Source organism: Solea senegalensis, linkage group LG19 (genome assembly GCF_019176455.1).
Source record: "Solea senegalensis isolate Sse05_10M linkage group LG19, IFAPA_SoseM_1, whole genome shotgun sequence".
NCBI lineage: Eukaryota > Metazoa > Chordata > Actinopteri > Pleuronectiformes > Soleidae > Solea > Solea senegalensis.
The window spans coordinates 3,805,119-3,822,618 of NC_058038.1; the positions used below are offsets into that span (position 1 = coordinate 3,805,119).

The 17,500-nt window shown below is 38.6% G+C and overlaps 1 protein-coding gene across 1 annotated transcript; it reads left to right on the plus strand.

Annotated features, from left to right (window-relative positions):
- The first annotated feature begins 726 nt into the window (after window positions 1-726).
- Window positions 727-14,585, plus strand: hlfa (HLF transcription factor, PAR bZIP family member a). The gene is made up of 4 exons (XM_044050747.1): window positions 727-1,096; window positions 2,726-3,097; window positions 11,809-12,023; window positions 12,713-14,585. The coding sequence occupies exons 1-4, from the start codon at window positions 982-984 to the stop codon at window positions 12,926-12,928; spliced, it is 918 nt and encodes a 305-aa protein (XP_043906682.1). The 5' UTR covers window positions 727-981; the 3' UTR covers window positions 12,929-14,585.
- Window positions 14,586-17,500: the final 2,915 nt, after the last annotated feature.

Sequence of the window (17,500 nt, forward strand, 5' to 3'; positions counted from 1 at the left end):
AGCTAACACTGGCAAAGCCCAAGATACATTGGCGTTTTGCGACTTCTCAATTGGAACAAAGTGAGCAAACAACGACTTTATTAGACCACCGCCCAAAATCATAGCTGACCTGAAGTATCGAAATTATTGTTTATGTTTTTGTAATGGTTAATACACATTGTACTATGTAAAAAATCTTTAACCCAAATGACATTTTTAATGCTAAAACATAATTTTTATTGTTTTCCATGAATTTTCAAATTTACTGTTTAACAAAAAACAAAAAGAAAAAATGTAAATCACATTATTATTTCTTGATAAAGATGTCCAATTATATTTATTTTACAGAAAAATTTGTTTTACTGGTTGAATTGATTATTTTCTGACTCAAATTTGGGTATAAAAAGGTGAATTCAATTTGTTATTAAGCAAATAAATTACAATAAAATGTTTAGTTTTGAATAAACAAGTACATTTATTAAGCACTGTATTTATTTATTCATTTTAATTAAAGAAATATTGAACTATTTGCCTGGAGCTGCCATTTTGAATGAACTTTGTTTGTAAACAGTTTGTAAATCTGTAAATACTTTTTTTCCCTGTGTGACATGAACGTACCGCAAGAAGAGTCCCCGCCCTCCCGGTGCTTTGACGTCACCGGCGTCCGTCTCGGCACATGGATGGAGGAGTGCTGAATAAACCACGCCCCCTCCCCTCCCCTCCCATCACGCGCTCCAGCCTCTCTCCCGTCACTCAGTCAGCTCCAGCTCCAGTAGCGACACTCCGTCAACAGCTCACCGTCCCGCAGCAGCGCCGAATCCCGTCTACCTGCCGCCGAGCAACCAGGCGTCCACCTGCAGCTCAGTTCCCGTTGCCCCCGCCTGCGAGGGTCTCAACGGGCCGGCCAGCACTTGCGGTCGCGTCTGTCTTCGAGGGGGGGAAAAGCGTTGACACTCCTCCGCGAGCGTTCTTCTCCATTCTTTGCCCTTCAAGTCAAGACATATGGAGAAAATGGCTCGACCTCTTCCCATAAACTCAACTTTCTTGCCGCCGACTCACGGCGTCCTCAAGTCCCTGCTGGAGAACCCTCTCAAGCTGCCTTTCCACCACGATGAAGGTACGTGTTTCTCTCCTACCTCTCTTGCTGTGTTCATAATCGGCTGTCATTCATGGTCTTTGACAGACAAAAAAGTGCCGGGTGAAGGAGGTGGACTGCGGCGCGGGTTTGTTTCGCGTAATCCTCAATGAGGGATCCCTCTTCATATTCTGCGATCTTTGTGGAATGTAATGCCATTAGTTTGTGTGTGTGTGTGTGTGTGTGTGTGTGGGAGGCAGATATGAAAAACAATGCGCTGCTTCACTCGGTTGGATGTTGCTCGACTCACACTGGACTGACAGCTAGCTTGCTTAACAACAACAACTTTATCGGATTTAGCGCGTACTTAACGTCCAAAATTAGCATCGTACACACTGAATTTGCGTGCGTTATTTTCGTACCTGCTGCGCTGTAACCTTTCAAAGAATCTTGTCTCCAATGGGATTTGTGAGTGACGCTAACGAGCTGCCGGTAGAGGGCGTCTTTTCTAGTCACTGTGTTATTGAATGTATTGACTGTCATTACATCATGTGAACATGAATGGAGAACCTCGTTTATTATCTTAAAGCATCAGTTCACTCAAGACAAACAAATTATCTATCCTTGTTTTGGTTTCTTTTTATTTGTGTTGTTAAAAAAATAAAAGCTGGGGCTGGACAATATTTCAGTCACAATATATATGTTTATACATCACACCTTACATGTTTTACATTTGAGTTTGTTTTGTATTTTGTCCATAAATAAACAGATACTGTAGGTCAATACATTGATACAGTTAATTAAATAATACAATTAGACCCTTTAAAAAGGCAAAATCAGCATTTAGTTTTCCATAAATATCTAAAACAACAGTGACCTTTATTTTCAGTGTTTTTAATATGTAAAAGTGTAATTACGGCTGCTGTTGTTTATTATTGTCTTGATTAATCTGTTAGTTGTATGGTCCATAAAGTGGTGAAAAATGTTGATGAGTTTTTCCCCAAATTTAAAAAATGAAGATGTTCTCAAATGTCAATTTAAATGATTTCTTTGTTATATGGAGCTGAACATTCAGAGAACTTGTGTTAAGTATCAAAAACAACACTCTGATTATCTAAATAGTTAAATGCAGTTTAATTCCTCTGCTTTTGATTGTTCCATCTTTTATGCAAATTTAAGAAAAGGATATGGTGAAGTTAATGATTTGTCGGTGATTTGTGTTAATTAGGGTGGGTTTTTTTCAACAATTAAAACATGTTTCTCAGATATTTTCTGTTTTTTTTGCTCCATATGACAAAGAAAATCATTAAAACTGAAAACAAGACATTTGACAATGTCATCATTTCCAGGTTTGGGAAACAAAGATCAACATTTTGTGACATTTTACAGACCAAACATGTACATGATGATGAAAATAATAGTTAGTTGCAGCCACCGTTGTTAATTCTCCATCACATTTTTGAATCTGTTACACCGTGAATATTGAAGTGAACCTTGGCCTTGCACTAATTGTATCACAAATTGCAAAAGTGCAATATTTGTCAGGGAAAATTGAAAGTTTGACATTTCTTGCCTTAACCGCAGGCACACTTTCTATTTCTGTCCATGCACCGAGCCGCGGTGCTCCTCTGCTGCCACTTAATGACATGACATGTTTCCAAACATCCGCAGGATTCAGCAAAGACAAGGAAAAGGAGAAGAAGTTGGACGATGAGAGCAGCACGGCCAACCACCCGCAGTCGGCCTTCCTCGGCCCGACGCTGTGGGACAAAACCCTGCCGTACGACGGCGACAACTTCCAGCTGGAGTACATGGACCTGGAGGAGTTTCTGTCGGAGAATGGCATCCCCGCCAACACGGCGCAGAGCGACCAGGCTCAGCATTCGACGACACAGCCGCCGCAGCAGCAGCAGGCGACTCTCCAACAGGCCCCACCCACCGCCACGCCCACTCCCTCAGTGGTGGACCTCAGCAGCCGAGCCACCACCTCAGTTCACACTGGCATGGCTCCACAGTCCTGCCTCCACAGCCCCGGCACGGCAGGTAGGAAGCACACGCAGTGCAGCCTGATGTCACTCCTGCTCACACACACGTACACACACTGCTTTCCATGACTTCAGAGAACATTACATCGACTTTCATTCATTTCTTACTCTGATTTACTCTCACCATAACCACCTGAGCTTAGCCTCAACCAACTGTACGCACATCTTTTTTTTGGTTGAAAAAATATATTTCTGTTATAAACAATTAAGGCTGCAGAGTTCATCGCAGCCGATATTCTCAAAAGTGCCCCGACCTAAAATACCTCAAATTTGAACATACGCAGTTATGAGCATATGACATAAACAGCGTCAGGGTGAATTTCTGCCACACTGAGCCAATTTGTATACATTTATTTCGCTTTTTACTGGATCCGATAATTTTGATCCAAAAAAAGATCAGTTGTACCAAATTATCACCATATGATATTGCTTTAAAGTATAGTAGCTAATATTTGGACAGTATCACCTGTGTTGTTGTGTTAAATCTTAAGTCTTTATCGGTCTTATTTTGACCTCAAAAGTTTATATCGCAAATCCAATCGCAATATGCAGAAACACACTTAGGCCAATGACTGCATACTTTGACAAGCGTCTCTCTTTTGTCTGCTTATGGCAGTTTTGTTCAGTTATCCCATTATGGAAAAGTTTCTGGAAATTACCTGGGGAGTTTTCCGCTACCTTTACAACCCTATAACAGACACATCTCAAAATCTGTTACCAAATCAAGCAAACTTGGGAGATCGGATCAAATCAAAGACGTTGAAATAGATCGATTGAAATTGAGTCAAATCAGTATTTTGTGACTCAGAATCAACGTCTCCGCTCCAGGTTTTTGTGTTTCATTCAGCATCAGATAATCTCATCAATTAACTCAGGCAGGTAGTGAAGCGAGACTGACGTGTTCATCTCTGTTAATCTGCTGCCAGGTGCCATTTACACTCTTGTTTTCAAAAGGTTGAGCTTCTCTTAAGAAAACAAACAGAGTTGAATTTTGAAGCGCAAGCCCCCTCCCCGGCCACTGGAGACGTGTTGTGTTTCACAGCCGCACTCGAGGCAGAAATCCCTCCTGGCAAAAGAACAAGATGATCTGAGTGTAGATAAACAGATGGAGCGCTGGGACTCGCACTGTGTGTGCGTGCGTGCGTGTGTGTGTGTGTGTGTAAACGCTGTGTTTGTCGGTGTGTTTCACCTGTAAACACTGAAGATGTCGAATTACACACACGTGTGTTTTGACGTCAGTGCTGATTTAAAGACCTGAAGGTTTGGATTAAAAATGGGGGATTGATCGCCATCACGTGACCTGAGCAGCAGCAGCGGCAGCAGCACCAGCAGCGTCCACCCGTGGTCGTTTGTCAGCGGAGTCACGCGTAATGTGACCCCTGTCCTGTTTGCACGTGAAATCGTCCGCGGCTCCTTTTTTCCCCTCGACGGAGCCACGAGACGGCGTGTGTACAAACCCTGTTTGCGCTCCGTGCCAAGATCAGGAGGGAAGACTCCTTAAATGATTTATTAAAGGTTGATTTATTAATGTTGTTGTCAACACATCAGGCTTTGTTTACAACTATAAATTATCCCGTTTGTCAAATTGTACCGAAATGGATTATTAAATCAATGAGTCCAGGGGAGGAAAAACATGAATATTCAGACTGAATTTATTAGTCTGGCACAGTTGTTAGATTGAACAATAACTAATTAAAAATGCAGTTTTTAGAGAACGTCTCAAAAGCAAAAGTCGCTTTTTCAAGGAAAACAATCAACATAAGAAGTACTTTATGTCAGATTTTAGCCTCTTAAGGCTCAATACTTCTTTTTTTCATGTCGGATAAAATCGATCACAACTTTGATTATCTGTGGATATTTATATCGGTCAGTTTGAACGATTTCTGTGTTTTGTGGAACAAAGAAACCTAAAAAATATACATATACAAGAAAAAAACTCTCAAACTGATCTATTTATTATGAAACAAGGAGGTTCATTTCATGATCAATTGGTGACGCAAAAACAGTCTCAAATCAAACAGCCTTGAGCTGCAGATTACAGGTCATTAGTCGTGAAAAAAAGCGTGTAAATGCTCATCACAAGGTCCCACATGGCTTAAGAGGGATTATGCGAAAAGCTCATTATGACCCAAATTCAAAGATATTTTTTAAAAGTAAAAATACAGAGAAAATTTGAAAATGATCAGATCAAAGCTCTAGCACCAGTTCGTTCAAATACCACCAATGTTGCAAAATCGTTACAAAATCGCCAAAAATGGCCCTTCAACCCAAGATGGCGGTCCTCATTGACTATTTTGACATGATTGTGCACCAACTTTGGTTCATGTACGTGAAACATTAAAAAAAAAAAAATCACCTGCACTCGGATCCTAATAAGAAAAGAAAAACACTTAATTTGCTGCATTAATTTTGCTTTGTTGACTTTCGTGTCCGACCGATATCACAACCTCAGATATCTACCTTCACAGATGTCACCCATTAAAAGTGATGAAGCTGTTAATTCTCCGACTGCGCCAACAAATATTCTACTCTCTTAAAGAAGGAATAGGCACTTTCTCTTTCTTTCTGGTGATTTTGACCAAGTATTGGCCCGATACCAACACCAAGTATCGCATTGTATCCCTAATCACAGTTTTTGGAGTTTTGGATCATAATCAGATTTCATGTTTTTCTTGATCTGATATCAGATCTGATGTTTTTTGACATGAGGAAGTGGCCTCATTTAAGGTATATATAATCGTTACTCCCCTTAAGCTGTCGCTCAGTGTGGATGGTTGAATAAATTGATTTATTTAAATACAAGAAGGCAAAATATCCTGGTTTTAATGACACGATTTCTGTGTATCAACTGTTACTGGTGACACCAACTCAACACGCCTTTTACCGTTTTACCGTTTTATACTTCTTTGATAGTACAGCATAGTAAAATAAAACAAATACACACACATTTCTTCAAATTTAAGGCTTTTTAAAGCATTTCCTTGTTCCAAAGGGGGTTCCAACATTCCTGTTTCATTAAAGACTTTCCGTTTAAACCACTGACTGCTCATGTGGTACCTGCTGTACTCGAGGTTATGTTATCTTTTAAATTTGTTGCGTAAAAGCTCGCTAAATATTGACCGGAAATGCCAAACTGGAAGTCCCCACAAAAGGTCTATATAGACTAAAATGAGTGGGTATAGATCCAGGATTATTAAACATGGGTAAATCACTTTTGTGGGGTTTTTTTCGACGAAAGACAAAAACAACAACAACTCCAAGTAGCTCTTAAAGTGTCACAGTCGTTACTATTTTGTTTATATCTTTCAATTTTGGTCCCTCATTGAAACTCAAAAAAATTGCCGTCATCAATGGCTCTTGCGTTTCCTACTGAAACAGATTAAGATGATTAAAAAAAAAAAAAACTTTCACTTCTTAAGTAAATGCAGATTAAACGCATTCACACTCGTCACAAACCGGTTTACACCCGGGTGTCAAGCTGGGTTTTTGACCCGTGCAAATTGGGTCTATCTGGTCAGCAGTCTATGAAGATGATGAATCATTTATTTATTCATGTTTGTTCCCTTTTATGATTAAAAAACACGTCGCGCAGAGTTGACGTACGGCCGAACGATTTCGAATAAGTGTTTGATTTATTCAATTATTTTCAACACAAATTGCGATTGTGATATCAGAGAGAATGTAAAAACGACCATTCTCTCCATTACTGTAGAATAAGATGTGTATGGATAATTCATAAAAATTATATCTTGACACACATTTTTGGGTGTCTGTAGGCCATATTGTGTTTTCGTTCAAATTTCGATAAATTGTTGTGTAGCTGTGGCGTTTCCTGTGTACCTGTGTGCCTTCTGATCGGAGAATCGGAGAGAAGTGCACATGTGCAGACACAACTTCATTGTATGTGTGTGTGTTGTTTTGGTCCTTCTGCTTCTTCACATTTCACGTGAACGCCGCTCGAGTTTCCCCGCAGCGTGCTCGGCCATGTGACGGACACATGCGGCAGCCCTGTGCAGCTCTGAGTCAAACAGGAGCCTGTCACGGCATGAATCTGCCTCTCTACTCCCCTCCCTCCTTTGCTCACTCATCACCACTCACTCTCTCTTTCCTTCTTCTCCTCCTCCTCCTCCCTTTAACACCCGCTCCACTTCCTGTCCAGTCCTCCACCCCTAACCCCCTCGCCGCACTGGGCGTCGACAAAGCCTGGACTCTGAGCCAAATCACAGGCTGTTCCCTGCAGAGGTCACATGGACTCGGGTGTGCTTTTGTCACGTGTTCACAGGCGTGTTCCAGCTCTCTGAGCCGTGTTGTCTAACCAGTCACTCCACTGCCGCCAACAACAGCCCCCCCGTCAGCCAACGTCCCCTCTGTGCCTGCACTCTGCTTACAAGCAAACACAGCAGGCGGCCGATAACGTCGTTATCACCACCACCACCACCACCACGACTGGGTGGGGTGGGGGTTAAACATGTGAGCGGCCCCTCCAGGGGTCCGTGTCAGGAGGTGCTGGACTCTTTGCCTGTTGGCAGATGTAGGAGGGGAGGGGTCAAAGGGCGTGTTGTGGTGCATTCCAGTGAATGAATGGTGGCTTTAAGGAGGTTTATGAGTAAATCCTGCAGAAATACTTAAGTCGGGAATCTGTAGATACTGGTGTTTGATACCAGACGTCGATCGATATGACTTTTGATACCGATGTTTTTCAGGGATGGCACAATACCAATATTTTTTGTCCGATACCAATACCGATATCATGGACTCGAGTATCTGCCGATATCGATATCAGTCCGATACAGTCATTTTAGACATTTGTGCCCTTCAATAAACAGCCCACAACATGACTCGGCTAAAATGCAGTTGCTGATTTTTACTTACATTTTTACAGTCTGAAATATATCGAATTTTTTGGATTATATTATCGAATTTTACATTTTTATTTTACATATTTCATGAATATCGTCCCTAATACATTTAGCCTTTCTTCTTTTTTTTCTTCTTCCATATATTAAAATGAAACATTAAAAATAAAATGTTAACATGTTTATTCATAACAAATTCGACAAAATATCGATACGATATCGGCATTGGCCAATATTGGCTTTAAAATGTATTATTAGATAAAACTAAAATTATAGGCTAAAACCACCGCTACCTCCTTCTTGACGTCTGTGTTAGCACCCTCTACAGTAATTATTTTAATTATTTTGCACAATGAATAAAATTTAAAGGTACATCTGCTGCAAAATGAGTCCTAATATCATTCATATTATTTAAAATATTTTCAATAAAAATAACAGAGGTGAATATTATTATCATTATTATTATTATTGTTATTGAATAAATAGAGGTAGAATATTGAAAAGTGTCCTGGAAAAAAGAAAAATATTCACATTTAAGAACCTGAAAATCGGCAAAATTGTTTTAATCGTTAAAAAACACTCAAACAGATTCATCTATGATCACAGCAAAACATTTACTAATGATGACCACTTCTGAGGGTTTTTATACCCTCAGAAGTGGCCTTTTAACAAGGTGCTTATTATTATTAATTGTATTATTTTTGTATAAATATGCATAATACAAAAAGTTAACAGGTGAGTCTTGTTGAGGACTAGAATATTGATTGGTATTATTGCGCGACTATATTCAAATATTCTAATCTCCAGTGCACAAGCGTGGGTGAAAAATAACAAGATGCATTCAACGGGACCTCGTAAATTCCATCACTAATGCAATCACTCGTGAAGTCCACTAAGAGGTGCTGATTATTAGTTTTATTATTTTGTATAAATATGCATAATACAAAACTTTAACGAATGTGTTCGCTGAGTCATGTTGGGTACATTAGAAAAAAAGTGTTATCACAGTTTTTTAAAATCCAGTCAGAAGACAGTGAGGGACTCGCCCCGTTGTTGGTCAAAGGTCAGCGTGTCCATCCCTGTACAGTACAGTGCATCTGCTTTATCATCCGCGCAGCGCGGTGATAAGATCTTGTAGCGTGACTCTGGGCTGTAGCCAGCAGTGTGTGTGTGTGTGTGTGTGTGAATAGATAAAACACATCTGAGGTCAGATTAAAAACTAGTTCCACAGGTCGATCCTCAACACACACACACACACACACACGCACACCTTCACGCAGACGTTTGTAGGTCAGAGCTCGTCTACCTTTTCTGGCCTGTTAATTTTAGACAGAAGAATAAGAGAGTGGGTGTGTACGAGACATTCTTCTCCTCAGGAATGTCTCTGTGTGTTTCACATGGGGTCTTCAACCTGTGGCTCCACAGCCACATGTGGCTCTTCCACGCACAAAATGTTGTTAATGTTTGTCTTATTGTATTTTTTCTTTCAAAGTGAATATGCATCGTCCGTCCTTATGTGTGCATGAAAGCTATATGAAATCCAAATAATTTGGTAAAAACAGTAATAACATGTAGTGTATATGCATATAGAACTTAATACATGATGTTTTCTTCATTTTATGGATAAAATGTTTTATTTTGATGGCTCCAGATTACATTTATTTGGGTGGAGAAGGGACAAAAATGGCTCTTTTTTTAATACGAAAGGTTGCAGAGCCCCTGGTTAAGATCATTAAATCACATGTAGCTCATGACACCACGTGTGTATTTGTGATTTTTCCTAAAGCAGCGTCCACAGAATCATGTGACGCTCAGGAGTTTTCTGAGCTTTATCTCGAGCCGTCAATGAGACGTTTGATCCACGACGGGACGGGGGAAAATAGTTCTTGTTTTGTCATTTTAACTTTGTAGTGATGGAAAACACATGAGCTGATACCGACAACGCCTTGTGACTGCAGGGAAGAAAGTCAGCCGTGCCGTAGTTGCAGCTACTAAAATGATCAATTATTGTCCATAAAAATGAGAAAATATCATAATATCCAGTACTTGTTTGGTCCAATATGAAAAAAAAGTGTCAAAATGATAAAGAGACAAACCAATATTAATCAGTTTTAATTCTAATTGTCACATGGAGCGAAGAAACCAGGAAATATCCACACATAAGAAGCAGAAAACTCAGAGAACACCCAAACTCTTTAATCAGTTATTAAATTCTTTAATAACTGATTAATCTTCAATGTTTTTGTATCAAAATGTATAGTTTAAAGTTCACTTCTTTACATTCATATCGTGAAAAGCACGTACATCCGCGATATGATATGAAACTGTCATTTCTTCCAGTGTCAAACTAGTGAGAAAAGCAAGAGAACGTCTCGCTAATGTACGAACATTCTGACAAAAGGTCAGCGGTACATTTATCAAGTTTCTGAGAGCAGAAATTTGTGATTTCATCTAAAAAATTGGCCTTTTTAATAAATAATAACCGGCATTGCTGATTCTTAAAAAAAAACAAAAAAAAAAAAACGCAACCATGGCCACGAGTGAAAAATAACGAGACGCATTCAAGGGCACCTTGTAAATATCAAGTCCACCAAACTAAATGTTTGCTGCCACCTTGTGGTCATAGATGCGCCACAAATTAGGAAGTAATACGAGTAGAAACATTTGTATATTTGTGGAGGTCAGCTGACTGTTGTGTCTGTTTTGTTGTTGGTCATCGACCTAACATTAATTCAGGGAGGGATTCTAAGAAAAAGAACATTTTTGGACTCGGAATAATTGAGTTATCCTGGTGAATAACATCATGTGTTAGAGTCACAGACAGCCAGGTATTATTGAATTAATCACGCCAAGTACTATTCATGTATTTTTTATTTTGTTCTTATAAACATGATAAATGATGATACATTGTACAACATTATATTAATGTTAACACATGTAGATTTACGCGTCATATTAACGCAACCTTGTGTTAAGTGTTGTTACTTAAACTCATATTTTATCAGACGGAAGACGGAAGAAAACTTCATATTTCTTCATTTCTTTGTTTCCTTATTAATCGGAGCGACAGTAAACGGCACAAAGTTCTCAGAGATTCTGTTCCTGGGGTAAAAACCAGATCTCAATAAAAATCAGCAAAAACACATTTCAGCTGAGTCATGTTAGTTATGCAGCGTGTTTCCTCCTGTTGGGAGAACATGTCTGTGAATTATGTCTTTTTAAAATGACTCGGCAGCTTAGCAGTTCGTAGTGGTCGATAAATGGTCTAAGATGATTAACATCAGTATCAGATACTGGAGTGTTATCATGATTTCAACACATCACAAATAGATACAGAATGAAATAACCACATATATAAAGCATCTTTTTTTGTTAAAAAAATTTAAATAAATCTGAAGCAGAAATCAAGTCAAAGTAAGGAAACGTTGGTGGACAGGTTACTTCATTTAAAGCTGGTGTCATAGCATCACCTGCTGGTCAGAGAGAATAACTTATGGCTCGGTGCACACCAAATTACAGAGGATTGTCCTATTGTCCAACTGTGTCCTCCTGCCACAGCTTCACAGCAAAACATTTAATAATGATGACTAAGTTGAAGTCCTTTACAAACAATAATCAGATTTTTAAACCCACTTAAAATGCAATTTAACTTTTATTGCAACTTAAATTTGATTATTTTGCTTTGAATTTATTTTTAAGGCTTTTGTTTTTGAGAATTAGTGATAAAATGAACCCTATACTTTGTTTCTTTCAGGAAAAATGATCACATTCATTCTCAGAAATTGCCTAAAATGTTCAAAACAGTCAGTGAAAAGTCATTAATCATACATATAATTATTTTCCCCCTCTGCAGCTCTGCCCTCAGCCCGTGACACGCCCAGCCCCATCGACCCAGAGTCCATCCAGGTGCCCGTGACCTACGACCCCGACCCGGCAGACCTGGCACTGTCCAGCGTCCCCGGTCAGGAAATGTTTGACCCCAGGAAACGCAAGTTCACCGCAGAGGAGCTGAAGCCGCAGCCCATGATCAAAAAAGCTCGGAAGGTCTTCATTCCCGAGGACCTGAAGGTGACGCCGGGTGTGGGGGGAGGGGTTTGTTGTTTTTGTGTGGGCTCTGATGTCATGTCCTCTGTGTGGACCTGTTGCTATGGTAACAGTTTAAAGGGAAGCAAGGTCCTGAAGTAAACGCACAGCGGTCTGTTTAAATAATCACAATCTCCAACAGTTTATATACAAGTGTTATGTAATTCATTCCACAATGATGGCTCCATCCTGTAGGGATCGCCGCCGCACTGGTTAAAAAAAATTGTTAGATATGTGGGATAAATTGAAACTTTTTTTTTTTAAGCATTTTATTTACTAGTACTACAAACTTTTTGTGGATTAGCGTTAAATATCGTGCTATATTGTATCGTCACTTAAATATCGAGCTAAAATTGCATCGTGGTATTTGGCGATTTGTTTACAGTGTAAGGAAAAACAAGAATTCAATAAGCGCCAACTATTTTTATCAATACATGAAATACTTTTTGTTTTCTGACGTCTTTCTATTGAGATTTTGGAAAAAAATAACAAAAGACCTAAAAAAATTAACCCTAACCCTATAATGTAAATCAATGAGATGTCGAGACCAGCTGAATCGCCCCCTGGTGGCTAAGTAGTATATTCTTACTTCCTGGTCAGCCTCAGTCAGTAAAATGGTAAAAATTCAACGTATTTTGACCCATGTGTTCCGCTCTCCTCTCCTCCCCCTGCAGGACGACAGGTACTGGGCGCGGCGCAGGAAGAACAACGTGGCAGCCAAGCGTTCGCGGGACGCCCGGCGGCTGAAGGAGAACCAGATCGCCATCCGCGCCTCCTTCCTGGAAAAGGAGAACTCGGCGCTCCGCATGGAGGTGTCCGACCTGAGGAAGGAGCTGGGCCGATGCAAGAACGTTCTGGCCAAATACGAGGCCCGGCACGGGCCGCTGTGAGGAACCACGCCCCCTGAACGCCACCTCTCCCTTTGCTCCTCCTCCTCGTCCTCACCTGAACCCATTCACATCAACACACTTTACTGCCCCGCCTCCAGTTTTGAAGGACAACGTTTTTGTTTTTTTTGGTGGCACCGCCCCCTTACACAATAAGCTCCTCCCACTGCACCCCCCCTCTTCAGTCTCTCATGGTATCATCTTCTCTTCGATTTGTCCGTTCTTTTTATTATTTCCCGTACTACGTTCGACTGAAGACACAAATATATATATATATGTATACATAGATGAATATCTATATATTTTCACGTGCATACTTCCCACTGTATTCATGTAACTGTGAGGAGTTATGAGCCAACCCACCACCAGCTGAGTTCCTGCCCCCATGCCTCACCTCAACCCGCCCACTTTTGAGAAACAATGCCATGCTGTTTTTTTTTTTGTCGTTCACTTTCATACCGATTTTATACGTAACATCAGGACTGAGAAAACTGTCGTTTCCTGTTTCTCTTCTTCTTCTTCTTCTGTACTCAAATCATCAGACGTCATTTTTTGTATAGCACTTAAATTTCTGTGTGCATTTGTGGAATCGTAGATTTGCGTTTTTTTGTTTGTTTTTCTGAGCAATAATTCCTGTCCACAGTAAAAACCTTCAGACATTTATTTACTCACGTTATTCTTCACCCCCTTTTTCCTGCCACAAACCACCCACCTGCAGCTCTGCTGCCCCCTAGTGGCAGGTCTCCTCCACCTCCTCCTCCGTTGACTGAGACAATCTTTGTGCACTAATGCGTGTCTCACAATCTGATCCGGTGCAATGTTTCCACTCGCTCAGAACATTTTCCTCATATTTATCTACCTGTTTGTTTCTCGAATGGAAGATTGTTGTTTTTATTTTTAATATATATACATATACAGTATATTGTATATTATATATTATATACTTAATACATATTAGTCCTGGAGCCAGGTCCGCCCAAACTACAGTTGTATAAATATATGTGCAAGTGTGATATTTGGCAGGAAGTTTCCCGAAATGAAGGATAACGTAGCAAAATAAGATATTGCTACTTTGTTGTCTCTTTGGCTGTGATTCGGCTTTAAAATTTTGCCCAAACTGTCTAATTATCTTCAAAAATTTTAATTTTTCCACTAAACTTCCAAATCTATCAGAAAACAGTGCATATATCACGATAAAAACAAAGAAAAGATTATAGGTTAATAGTGCTTGTCAAGTTACTTAAAATGCTGCCACAAGGGGGCGCCTGAACCTTGTGATTTATACCTGTGATACAAACAAAAAAATGTATTAAAACATTTTTAATGTAAGGCAAAGAGTTGATGATCGCAATGACACTGAATCGCAATCATTTTGGTCAGGATAATCACAATGTGAAATTTAATCTTCTTTAATCTTAATGGCCTGTTGTGGCGGCTTTTTGTAACGTCAGTAAAATTACAAAATTTTGCAAAAGATTTAACGATACAAACGTAGAGAACTCATATACGTACACATTTTCTGAAATGTTCCCGTACAAATACATAAGACAATTTGTTGGCAACTTTTTTTTTGTTACAATTGTCACACTAATGTATTGGATCAGTTATTTTTTGCAGTATCCACGAATATTTGTGATATAGAACGACTGCTTGTCTAGACCTTGCTCCTGGGCTAACATATACAGTGTGTATATATATATGTTCTGTTGATATATTTGTTGTATTATTACTACTCTTGTTGTCGTTTTTTAGCCTCGTTGTTTTCCAGATCTAAAGCATGATTTCTTTAACGGAATGAAAAAGCTAGTCATTTTTTTCTTTTTCTCAAAAAGGTGTTAAATAATTCTTTTTTTTTTTGCTTCTGCTTACCTTAGCATGATGGAGGAATGTTTTTGTTTTTTTAGGAAATCAACAAAAATCATCTGTATTCTTTGTCTCTTTCTTTCTTTATGTTTGCCTTCTTTAAAAAACAAAGAAAAGAAAAAAAACGGCTGTACGAATGTAAAAGATGTTGGTGAAACGAAAAAGAAAAAAGTTGGATGGTGTTGTCCGATACTGTGGTTTCGTTAAAAACCCGATCAATTTGTGTACTGCAAACCAAACTATTCACAACAGAGATGATATATTATTGGTTACAAGAGATATGTTTATATAGATATAAACCTATTCTATATTATAAGTTGTTCTTTTTGTACAGTATTTTTCCTATACATTACTGAAGTATGTATTTTAATGGCACAACAGATCCATATTATTAAAGAAATGTCTATAAACTCAAAGACAGATTGCATATAGTGGTATTTTTAATATTCTGTGTTAGCGAGCATGAGGTCATTCTGCGGAGACTCTGCAACTCCAAAAACTCCCGGGCATCATTATTATTATTATTATTATTAGACACTCGTGCTCATGTTGGCGCCCCCTACAGGCCTCCTTGCTTTTATTAAGCTTTTTTTGTAATGTTATCATTCGTGATGACACTGTTGGCGCCCCCTACATGCCTCCTTGTCATTTAACTCGCAGGAATCCAATGCACAAAAAAAAAAATGCAGTCCAGAGGACGGAATGTACCATTTTCTGGCAAGAATTCAGCAAGAAAAACGCACATTTTCCGCCCTAAACACAACCGTCTTGCAGGCGATCGTCGGAACTCATTCTGAGGCTTTTGTTTTTGGTGAACTGCACTGTAAACTTGTGTGTGTCGCGTGTTTTTGTGCTCTGATTTGATGGGGCGAAGTTACGATGAAGGAAGGGAAATGTTTTGCTGGTTACCGTTGCAGTTGTCGCGTGATCCTGAACCTGAGAAGCTTTATTTCTCTTAGAGTGAAGTCCCCGCAGATATTGTTTAGCTTTTAGCTTCTTTGCTTTGTCGGTTTGGAATGGATACATTTTATTATGTATTTCTTTCCTATGTTTCAGAACGCTTTAAATTAAATAAAATTGCACCCAAGTAGCAAAAAAATCAAGACGTTAAATATTTTTTATTGAACTCTTTTTGAAAACCTTTAGGACGCTCCATATTTTTTTCTTTTGTTTCAAAAAAACGAAAGGTTTATTCATATTTTTGGATAGTCAGATTTGTGTCGAAGGTATTTTTTCCCATTTTTGGGGTCAATTTTTTTTGAACAAAAAAGGTTTTTTCCACGTTTTTGCGGTTGTCCATTCAAATTCTTGAATAGAGGGTACATTTAAAAAACATTTATTTTTTGTGGGTAAATCGCCTAAAATACAATAAAAGCTTTTTTTCTACCAATCCCTTAAATCCCAGTCCAGATTTCATCCAAAGATTTTTGCTTTTACAATTTGTGTTTGTTTCTGTGTGAACTAAATTTGTAGAAGAGAGTGACAACTGGAGCTTTTATGATTTAAATATATACAGTATATATATGAATAGGAAAAAGCCAATAATGAACCCGTGCATATCCCATAATGACCTCACTGTGGAGTGATCTCACTACCTCACCCGGAGACGTCAACCATAATCCCGAGTCTATTCCAGTGCCTTGAATACACTGACTGTTCCTCCGTCTCTCAGCGATGTAAAGATCTAATAAAGAATGAATTCACATCTGCACTGAGGGGCTTCTTAGTGCATCCAAAAAATCTATATTATTATTATTATATACAGTATATATAGATATAGATAAATAGATATACACACGCACAACTCCTCGTTTCTTATTCCTGACAATGCAGCAGACTTAATAACCATTGTATTCACGGCAACACCAGCGGACTGTTTTTATCGTGTGTGTACAGGAAGAAGCAGAAGAACATAAAGTGAGTTTGTCACAGAATGAATGAATGAATGCGTTCAATTTTATTATGATTATTATTATTTTGTTTGTGCTGTTCAGCCTCTCTCTCTCTCTCTTTCTCTCTCTCTCTGTCAATCTGTAATCTGTAGTGTTGAATAAAAATCCCACTTCTTTTCTGACGTTCTGTTCTCGTTCCTCTGCCTTGGGTGAAACAAGATTGAAATACAGTGAAATATTGTGATTATATATTGTGATTATATACATCGCTTTTGAGACACCAAACAAACGTTTTTTTTTAACCGATTTTACCAATAATAGTTTAACTTTTTCTGGATTAGCGTGAAAAAAAAATGGATTGATATTTCAGTCCACTAGAGGGCGCCATGTGCCCATGTGAGTATATTGCGATATATGATTTCGCAAATCTTTGCAATATTGCAATATCGTGATTGTATCATAATAATATTGCATTGTGGCTTAAATATCATGATTGTATTGAATTGCGACTTAAATATCGTGATAATATATCTCTACTTAAATATCGTTATTATATCGTATTGTGACTTAAATATCGTGATTATATCGTATTGTGGCTTAATTTTCATGATTGTATTGTATTATGACTTAAATATCGTGATAATATATCTCTGATAATATATCTCTACGTGATAATATCGTATTGTGACTTAAATGATAATATCGTAATGTGACTTAAATATCGTGATAATATCGTATTGTGGCTTAAATATCATGATTGTATCGTATTGTGACATAAATATCGTGATAATATATCTCTACTTAAATATCGTGATAATAT

Coding starts and splice junctions, on each gene's coding strand:
- hlfa (XM_044050747.1), top strand. CDS start 982: ATGGAGAAAATGGCTCGACCTCTTCCCATAAACTCAACTTTCTTGCCG. Junction 1,097..2,725: donor GCCTTTCCACCACGATGAAG/GTACGTGTTTCT, acceptor AAACATCCGCAG/GATTCAGCAAAGACAAGGAA. Junction 3,098..11,808: donor CCACAGCCCCGGCACGGCAG/GTAGGAAGCACA, acceptor CCCCCTCTGCAG/CTCTGCCCTCAGCCCGTGAC.